Here is a 10,402-nt window from a genome sequence, read left to right as displayed (position 1 = left end):
GGATATGTTTGCATGCAGAAGACTTAAAAAAAAACACAATGACTGCAGTGCCACAACTATGAGGGGTTAATTCTGTGTTTGGTTTTCTCATCCGTCCATAGGAAATTATTCTAAAATGTATGAGTTTGTTTAGATGCAGTTTTACAAACCTTATGCATCCATGTTCTTATCCTACTAACCATTCCAAACAAACCATACATGTTTAATCTTCTTCTAACTACTTTCACTCAAACTACTTTCACTCAGAGACCTGCGGTGTCTGAGATGCAGCTCTTTCTTTGAGTGCTGTATGACCTGATCTTTGGGTACATTTGCTGGGAATGGTCATTCCTGGGAAGATTGGCAAGTGTCTGAAATATTTTCAATTTGTGAATAATCTTTCTCACTGTAAAACATCGAACTCCAAACTGTTAGAATAGCACTATTGAACAGCAGCGGTTGTTTTTGTATGACCATGGCTCATGTATTTTCCTCTTAGCAATTTGTTAACACACTTAAATGCTCCAGAACTGCCCAAGCATCTGCTTTTACAGAGGTTTGAGGTTGATCACTTCATCAAGGGCTGATGGATAGTAGGAACTGGCAACTATGTATTGCTCTTATGAACTATGGGAAGCAATGAAGGTACTTAGTGTTTCCCACATCATAATTTTTCTTTCTGTCTTATTTGAAGGCTTTATTTTTGCTAGATACATAATGGCATGGTGAAAAAAAAGTTATGAGCTGTTGTTGCATTTGCTTAATATTAAGATCCACTGAAACTGGAGGTTTTTTTATAATGTGTCATGTATTATATGTTTTATTTTTATTTTATTTTATAAATATCTTAACATGTTAATGACATTTCTTGAAAAATAAAAGTCATGAATTTAAATTGTGATATTATCCACATTGTGGAAAATAAAAAATATGAATTAATATTTTCTGTACATGCGAAACTGTACAGTATATATGTAAAAGTAACACAACATTTCTTTTTGGTGTCCTTTGGAGATTTCTGGATCAGCTGTCTGTCTTTGTGTTGCCTTTCTGCAGATTTTTTAAAACTTCTGTCAAATGTATGTAACGATGATAAAAAGCTCACAAAGTTTAAATAAATAGAGAGTTTTAAGTTTTTAACTGAAACCTTTATTCAGTGTGATAGTTCAGAAAGCTCCTGACTGGTTAGTGAAGTTATTAAAACCAGGTACATGTTTAGACTGTAGAGATTTAAAGTTCAGACACACGCAGACGCATGCTGTACTGTATCAGAGTTCGTCTTTGGTTTTATCCTCATTTTGCTCCCCCTCTGCTTTTACGGCCTCAGCGTACTTCCTCCGGTCTTCATTCTCCTGAAAACACAACGGAAAGAAGTCTATTTTTATCAGAGAATTAAAGGCAGCTTTCAAATACAATCACAACTGTAAAACCTAGTGGCTGACGGATGAGAAAGACCATTTACCTTCACTCTGTATTCTTTGGCTTTTTCCATCTCTTTCTCGACAAACCGAACAAGATCCTTCAGCTTCCTTTTCCCAGTGTAAACCACCACCTGACAGTGGCAGAAGTGACATGCTTGTGATTATTATTGGAACAGAGATGCCAGAAAAATCTTTATCAGTCCAGGTGCAATACTTAACAGAGAGCAGAATGTGTTACCACGCTTTTCACTCTTTCTTACAGAGGTTTAGCACAAAATATGCAGTGGTATGAAGTCATACCCACTTAAGGAGTTTTTCATGAGCACATACAGTGAGTGCACATGTGTCATCTTGTTCCGTATCGACTATGGTTCCATATTGAAACTAGTGGCATAGGATTACAAACAGATATTGACTTGTTCAAATTCAATATCATATTCATATTCATATTCTAGTAACTATGTGTAGCAATACCTCTTCTGATCAGATTAATGATCAGAGACAATACTGAATCAAATAGTCGGGAAGGTCCAGCCCTTTGTTGTGTTTAATACAAGGCGCTGACACAAAAACTTTCATCTAATATGCTGCCTTCATGTGTTAAGCGGTGGTATTGCTACACTAAGGGCCAAATCCACAAAAGGATTGCGCGGCTTTTGCGGCCGCTAAACCGGTGCAAATGAGACAAAAAGAGAGCGTCTAATTCACAAAGCACCCGCAAAGGGCGAATTGCACCACAAACTGCGCTGCCAAGCAAATAGTGGCATTGTGCGCCGGTGCCATTTGCATGCATGCAAATTAGGTAATATTCATAAATTCGGCTCAAAATTGCCCCCTTTCTATGCAAATAAGCCTCATTGCAAAAAGCGCCTAATTCAGAAAGGCCAGCGCTATTTACCACACGCAAAAATAGTGGAGCAAATACCGTCTTTCAAGCGTGTATTAACTGCGCGCAAAATCACTCTTCACTCCCCCTGCAGCTCTTTTTCTCTCTCTCTTCAATGTGATTCAAGCCTGTGTGATACTGAATGATATTAAGGGTGAAATCTACATTCAGACATGACTGTAGACAATCAGATCAAGTGGGGTTGTGGACTTATCGGATTTAAAAATAAAAGTAACAGGACGGAGTTCAGGATTCATCCATACAGTAGGGGCTGCTTTATTACAAACAATTCCACCATATAAACATATAAATCTAGAATGTGTGTGTTTAACAGCTGACCTGTAGGTGTGTGTAGCAAAACACAGAACATGAATTACCGTCAGATCCTGATCTGGGACCTCATCTATAAAGCTTGCTTGCGCACAAAAGGGGCCTGAAAGATGCGGCGACGCGCACTGTACGGTGCGCGTTGCTCTGCGTCGATTTAACGCGGAACCATAAATCAGCCTTGAACAGCACTGAGGGAGGAGGGAGGAGGGGGAGCGGGGCTCTTCGCACGTAAATCCACAAAGATCAGATTGCGCCCGCAAATAGCGCTGTGAATTGCGCTGCATTTGCGCCCGCAATTTGCCCTGCTTTAAGGTCCTATTCACAAAAGATTTTGCTCTAATGATATACCGGCGCAAACACGCCCATAAATCTCTGCACCTGAGTGCAATTTGCCCTTTTCTGAGTAGGTGAGCGGAGCTGTTTCCAGTGTTCTCCGTAATTCAGCACACAGATTGGTCCCTAATGAAAACTTCAGAGAGCACAACAGCCTCAACTTTCACGTATTTGTACTTCTCTAGTATTTCGCATGTAGCTAGATGGATAGATAGATAGAACTTTATTCATCCCCAAAGGGAAATTCAATCGTCCAGCAGCTCATCAAAACATAAACATAAAAATCAACCACACTTCCATTCAGACAATAAAAGCACATTCATAATATTAAAATAAACATATAAGGTTTAAAAAAAAGAGTGCACTGGCCACCATCGTGTGGTAGAACATAGCCATCATCTCCACACACACATAAAGACCTCAGTTGTATGACATAAGCTAATGAAATGTGAAATGTTAAGAGGCTGTGCGCATTTACGCACAAGGCACAGCACCAGTAACTTCATTAACACCGGATCGGGATCAGATCAGGATCTAATGGTAATTCATGTTCTTTTTGTTTTGCTACACACACCTACAGGTCAGCTGTTAAACACACACATTCTAGATTTATATGTTTATACGGTGGAATTGTTTGTAATAAAGCAGCCCCTTATGTATGGATGAATCCTGAACTCCGTCCTGTTATTTTTATTTTTAAATCCGATAAGTCCACAACCCCACTTGATCTGACTGTGTACAGTCATGTCTGACTGTAGATTTCACCCTTAATATCATTCAGTATCACACAGGCTTGAATGACATTGGAGAGAGAGAGAGAAACAGAGACAGACGGGGAGTGAGGAGTTTGCGCGCAGTTTAATACACGCTTCTGAAAGACGGTATTTGCTCCACTATTTTTGCGTGTGGCAAATAGCTCTGGCCTTTCTGAATTAGGCGCTTTTTGCAATGAGGCTTATTTGCATAGAAAGGGGGCGATTTTGCGCCGAATGTATGAATATTACCTAATTTGCATGCATGCAAATGGCACCGGCGCAGACTGCCACTATTTGCTTGGCAGCGCAGTTTGTGGAGCAATTCGCCCTTTGCAGGTGCTTTAATTAGACGCTCTCTTTTTGTCTCATTTGCATCTGTTTAGCGGCCGCAAAGGCCGCGCAATCCTTTTGTCAGGATTTATCACATATCACAATATATATCAGACTTATAATAAAAATAGCGCTGATCGTGTCCCTCTGTGTTTGAAGCGTCAGTCAGGACTCTGCTGGTGCTGCTGCACCTGCGGTGACACGCCGGGAACCTCCTCCACTGCTTTAGGACAGAACAAATGAGGGGCTTCCTAGAGCGTTTAGGGGCTCCACGGAGCCCTTCATTTCTTCCCTAAAGGGACACAGATTTTTTTATATATATAATGAGTTTTACGCGCGCGTGAAACCTTTACGTGCGGGTGTAAGCCTAAATTATGGTTCCGCGTCACCAACGCAGAGCCTACGGCGTATAGGGTACACGGCGACGCGCACTTACGCCGTAGGCTCTGCGTTGGTGACGCAGAACCATAAACCCGCCCTGAGCAGCTCTGAGGGGAGACGGGACAGGAGGAGGGGGAGCGGGGGGTGAAGCGGGTCTGCCGGGCCCTTCTCACAGGGTGTGATTTGCAGTTAATGGCTGATCCTACCGTTAGTTTTTAAACTGTAAAAAGTGGGGGGGACAAAAACATGATTTTGAAAAGACGGGGGGACATGCCCCCCCCTGTTGCGCCGGGGCACTCACGGCGTTCCGCGCAGCAACGGCGTTCTGCTACTCACTCGCTTTATTTTATATTATTTATTTTTCTACTTTTACTGTGACCACCAAATAATGTCGTTTTCCTGTCCTCCACCTCATCCACAACATCTCGATCTCAGATCTCAGTGAAATTCAGTGGCACTGTGGCTCGACTTTATTTTTTATTTCTGCAGTTTTCATTATGGACCAATCTGTGTGCTGAAATATGGAGAACACTGGAAACAGCTCCGCTCACTCAGACAAGTGCAAATTGCACTCAGCCGCAAAACTTTATGGGCGTGTTTGCTCCGGTATATCATTAGAGCAAAGTCTTTTGTGAATAGGACCTTAAAGCAGGGCAAATTGCGGGCGCTAAAGCAGCGCAATTCACAGCGCTATTTGCGGGCGCAATCTGTTCTTTGTGGATTTACCCCTAAGTTGTTAAAAAAAACAACAGTGACATCAAAGTTAACTTGAAAATCAAAATTAAAATAATAGTTTTAGCACACATGGACTGATGTGCATTTCTGTATTTAAAATTGCGTGGTAATGACACTACATGGCTCGTTACAGATATTGTCTTACATGAGATAAGGAAGTTTGTGTGACTTTATGAGAATCCCTGCACGCAGATGAAAAAGATAATGTCAAATAATGAATTGTCTCAGATTTATTTTTGAGTATACTTCAGCTCCCTTTATGATAAATGTTGCTTTTATGAATTGTGCTGTGATATTCTTTACACCTTTTGTGAATTTTATGAATGGCTATACTTACGGTAGTTATCGCATGTGAAAACTTCTCTTGAAAGAGAAAGCTAAGAAAATACTGCTCTTCTCAGAATATATTGACTTTAACCTTATGTGAACAAAAAAATCAAACACAAAAATAGCTCTTTTTTAAGATACATTACATCCTCTTGTGGACAAGTGATCAAAGGGTTGACTAACCCCATAAAAATCACACAAAATACCCAGAAAGCTCATCAACGCTTCATACCCTCTCCGCATACAGAGCAGGAAACAGGCAGAGTGACGGGTAGGCTCCCTGCATTGACATGTTAATGTCGTTGGCTGAGGCATCAATCTGTGCGACGACCACGTCCTCCTGCTCTTTGAAGGCCTCGGCTACTTCCTCCCACAGCGGAAACACTGCATGTGACTTTTTACTGTAGGGCAGATCTGGAATACAAACACAAACATCTGTATAATTCCTCCTTGCAGGAAAAGTAAAGTGAGTCAACCTTTAGCTGAGGTGAAATGAATATGTCCTTTTACATAAAAAAGAAAACATGTGCACTTACAAAACAGAACAAAAACGGTCTTGTTGGGGTTAAAGGCGACTTCCTCCAGATTCATTCCCACCAGCTCCTTCACAGGCTCTTTGTCCCATCCTTCAGGAATCGGCAAGGTCTGCATCTTAGGCTGTTTATACAACACAAGCGCATTCATCAAGATATGATAGCTCTCAGTCTGTATTGTGTACCATGGACGGGACATACCTTCGCTGTTCCCTCTAGGAAGGAGTGGCAGAACTCTTTTATGGTTTCTGTGTCCAGGGTTTCAGACGGCAGGTGGTATGTCACGTGATCCGTCAGGTTGACCATACGAATGAGAGGAGCCTCAAAGTCCCGGACCCTAAAGTACTCCATGACTCTGCCGTTACGTGACTCATCCACATTCACCAACACGAACAAAATCTGAACACAAACGTGTAAAGAGCTCAGCAGCTTTTGGTAAGATCCACCTAACAGATGTTGCAGTGCTGCAACTTAAATTCCACATTTAAGGCCTTAAAGAGGACATATTCTGACCGTTTTTTCTTTTTTTAATCAAAAAGATGACTATGTTTCTAGAGGTCCTGATGTTCCTGGCGGGTTTTGGTCAAAATCACACAAGTTTACAGTAGAACAGCTGAGCTGAAGAATGTCTTCCTTTAGACGTCTTTTCAAAGGAGATGTCTCTCCTTCCCAGACACAACTCCACCATTCTTCTTTAGTTTGTTTCTCTCTTGAAATTAGTATCATAACTTTACACTACTCACTTCTGAGGTATAGCAAAACCAGCATGATATGAAAATGAATAGATAAATATGGGAAGTTAGATACTTTTATTCTGATCTGGGTCTGTGATGTCACAGTACCCTGCAAATCTGAACCCAAACAAAGACAGAGATGTCTTTATGTCAGTTTTTGATTTGGTTATAACTACATAGTCAAGCATATGCTGTAAGAAATAGTTTTTTACAATATACCCAATTTAACAATCAAAGCTTTTTTAGAAAGTCTGTTTCTTAAAACTTGCTCTTATTGCCTTGTTTAAGTAAATAGATATGGGAAAGAAACATGCGTTTTGTGTTGCTGTTTTTGATAAACTTTGTGTGTATGTCTGTTGGGTAAAGATTAAAATTACACCTTTGGGTGTGATGGCATTAAGCAAAGACAATGCGTGTGGCGTACCTTCATCCTGAATGATTCTGCAGCCCCGGTGAAAGCAGACAAAATCTCTTGAAAGTCTGCAGAGCTTCTATTGATAAAGAGGAGGGCGTGGTTTAACACAGGGGAACTTAAGATCCGGTTGGCTGTCTGTAAAAGGAGAGAGAGAAACATTCATCTACTCATGGTCACAGGACTATATCCAGCTTGCTTGTCTGACATTAACAGAAAAGTTGAACACCTTGCAAGTCCTTAAATGACCACTAGAGTGGAGCACTGAGCAGCAGGTAGCAGCTACCTTTGCACACAGATGAGGATAGCTACCGAGACTAACCAGAGGACAGCTTTTAGCTTTTAGGTCTTTGGTCGCTATCCCTGTCAGCAGCTGGAAAAACTGGTTCTTCGAGCAGAGCCAGCCTCCAGATTAGCTTTCCACAAACATTTATGATTTATTGTTGGGGGGTTTTTGTATGCTTATGGTGAAGGTAACCCCAGTCTGATACATTGCTTTGTGATGTATTCCTTATTAAGTGTTTGTTTGGTCGTAAATGCAAAAAAGCTACATGACTGACAGAATATCATCAGATAAAACCATCTGGTTATATACCACAAAATTGTTTGTAGTTGTAAATGTGAGCAATTACAGTACCTGACCATCATATTCGGTAACCAGGTCCATCTGGTAGACAGATATTAAGGTCATCAGCTCTTCTTTGCATGTGTCAGGCATCATTTTGTAGGAATATAACAGCTTAGACTGCAACAACACACAAATGCTCAAATGTAAAAGCACAGTTAAGATCTATAATACAAGAATATTCGAGATACATCAGTGCAAATCCATATGTAAATTATGGAAAAAAATCCTATAATTTCCCTTTTCTTTTAAAACATATGGAATACATGTTTTCTTAAGTGACCAATTAAAGGGTGGTTTTTTCACTCATGTGAATGTATCTGGTTGTTTCGTACTTTCTTTAGAAGCAGAACAACGTTATGCGTGACACCGTATTTGCTGATGACTTCATCATTCTGCGTCACAGCGAAGCTGACATCAGGAAGGTTGATCGCTGCCTCATAGAACAGCTGGACGTACTCGTTGTCCAGCTCCTACGCACACAACATGGACATAATTCAACTTCAGTAAACTCCTAAATTCAGAGAGCAGTGACTGAAAATCAAACAATCTCTTTTTACCTTAAAGAATCCAACCACTGTCAGCTCATCAGAGGCCTCTGATTGGCTGAGATCTGTGATGAGGTCAGCTGCTGACCCCACCCTCCTTTTCAGCCAGGTCAAGATAGAAGATGAGCTCTGAGGAACTTCAGCACAATCCAGAAAAACTAATCACTGTACTTCAAATTAATAATTCAAAACACCCTGTAGTCGCTGTAGTACAGACGGCAGGGAAAAAAGACATTAGAACAAACAATCTTCTATGTCAGCGGCGGCCAACCCGCGGCTCTCTTTGCCCGGTAGAGTTATATAGTTGCTGCTATAATTGGTTTCATAGCGTGGCATCGTTTAATATATATAATATAAATTAAATATTAATATTTGAGCAATACATCACGACCAGTTATAGCTGCTATAGTTATAGCTGGATTATAGACCGGTTATAGACCGGTTATAGCTGCTATAGTTGCTTTGATCTCCGCTTTGATCTCCGAGATCAAAGCTTTGATCTCCGGCTCGCGAGCCGCGGGTTGGCCACCCCTGTTCTATGTCTAAAATGCAGGTAGTTGTTGGATTAATGACTTAAAATCGATGCATTGTTCTCTTTTGAGCTTTGTTACTTTTACAGGTTTACCAGCATAACTGTGACATTGATGATACTCCCCTAACTTTAGTCAAGTACTTTTAATCCATAGCCCGATCATATCGCTTCATAAAAGGGTTAATTATCTTTCAGCTGTCATTTCCATACATTCTGCATAAATATGCGACATACTATAGTTTCATTTGTGAGCATCAGTTAAAGGTGTTTCTAGATTTTTTTAAATTCCTAATAAGCTCATAGACCGTACATATTAATGTCTACTGTATGTACTCTGGCACATACCAGGGCAGGGTACGGGGTTGTGTAAATCTCCAGAGAGGTACAGTCTGATCGTGGGGGGGTCTGTCGCATTGAGACTTTTAGCCAAGTCCTTCTCCTCTGTCACATCCACAACAGCCAGTTTGACCTCTGACTCCTGAAGCACTGCAGCGGCGTCTTTGAATACTGCTGCCACACGGTGAGCTTCTCCGGTCAGCGGAGAATCTGACGGACACAAAACAAGAGAACAGGAATAAAGATCTGGTAAATTTGCTTATACATGAGGTGCTTGGTTGGCTTTGCATTCTCCCTCTAATTCTGGTCTAATATAAAGTTCTAGGTCAAAATCCAGCTGTGTGAGTCTCAGTGGGTAACTTACAGAAGTGCACCAGTAGCTGCTTGTATTTTCTCAAAGCCCTGTTGAAATTTTTCTTTTCCAGTTGCAAAAGTCCATCTTCCTCTGGGAATGTTTTCTTTTCATCTCGGTCGGACTGAGCATCTGCAGCAACAGACAGGCAGAGACAAAATGTTGTCAGAGCCACCAGTATTGAGCTCCTCATGACGGATCACCTGCAGTTTAACAAGCTGGACACTGGAACAACATGACAGGAAGGTGCAGTGGGAGTGGCAGGAAGACTTATATATGTGTGTGCATCAGTGCTGAACTGATAGCTGTGAATGCTTTTGTTATCTGTAAACTGGACTCACCAGTCTGTTGCTGATTAACTCCAAACCCTGGTGTATGGTGACTATTGGCTGCTGCTCATATCAGTGTATCTCTAATACCTTAATGCCCTTAACTGAGAAGTGCAAGACTTACCAAGGTCGAAGAGGAAGGACAATATAAATTGTAGCTGACGAAACAATTTGTCAGCTACATGTTGCTAAATGCTAAATGGAACAACTGCAGAGCCTAGATGAAGAAACCAAAATCCTGTTCACATCAGTACAAACACGATAGTGATATAAAACACTGCAATATATAAGAGTAAAAAAGAGTGAGAGCCAACTCTGGCAGAAGTACATAGTTGTCTTTACCGTATTGTACCGTATTGCCTTAACCTTTAACCTTTACATGCTTCCCTTGGGGGACGTCATCAGGAGACACGGCATCAGCTTCCACAGCTACGCTGACGACACACAGCTGTACATCGCCGTGTCTCCTGATGACACAGGGCCACTTGATGCCCTTTTTAACTGTATTTTAGATATTAAGTCAT

At 41.1% G+C, this 10,402-nt stretch overlaps 1 protein-coding gene across 1 annotated transcript; it reads right to left on the bottom strand.

Moving 5' to 3' along the window:
- Window positions 1-1,105: 1,105 nt before the first annotated feature.
- Window positions 1,106-9,805, bottom strand: zgc:136472 (uncharacterized protein LOC678514 homolog). The gene is made up of 11 exons (XM_061730998.1): window positions 9,562-9,805; window positions 9,207-9,407; window positions 8,342-8,466; window positions 8,117-8,254; window positions 7,794-7,901; window positions 7,169-7,294; window positions 6,212-6,409; window positions 6,014-6,134; window positions 5,710-5,891; window positions 1,442-1,531; window positions 1,106-1,331 (listed from the first exon to the last, which is right to left on the bottom strand). The coding sequence occupies exons 1-11, from the start codon at window positions 9,740-9,742 to the stop codon at window positions 1,248-1,250; spliced, it is 1,554 nt and encodes a 517-aa protein (XP_061586982.1). The 5' UTR covers window positions 9,743-9,805; the 3' UTR covers window positions 1,106-1,247.
- Between the last annotated feature and the right edge of the window lie 597 nt (window positions 9,806-10,402).

This window comes from Cololabis saira, chromosome 1 (assembly GCF_033807715.1).
Source record: "Cololabis saira isolate AMF1-May2022 chromosome 1, fColSai1.1, whole genome shotgun sequence".
Taxonomy (NCBI): Eukaryota; Metazoa; Chordata; class Actinopteri; order Beloniformes; family Belonidae; genus Cololabis; species Cololabis saira.
Note: the sequence above shows the minus strand (reverse complement) of the source record. Positions and strands in the feature narration are given on the sequence as shown.

What these genes read in the sequence shown, in the direction of transcription:
- zgc:136472 (XM_061730998.1), bottom strand. Translation starts at nt 9,742, where the DNA reads ATGAGGAGCTCAATACTGGTGGCTCTGACAACATTTTGTCTCTGCCTG. An exon ending in CAACCCCGTACCCTGCCCTG is followed by an intron (nt 8,467 to 9,206) that starts GTATGTGCCAGA and finishes ATTGTGCTGAAG; the next exon opens with TTCCTCAGAGCTCATCTTCT. An exon ending in CTGCTCTGTATGCGGAGAGG is followed by an intron (nt 1,532 to 5,709) that starts GTATGAAGCGTT and finishes TGCCACTGTCAG; the next exon opens with GTGGTGGTTTACACTGGGAA.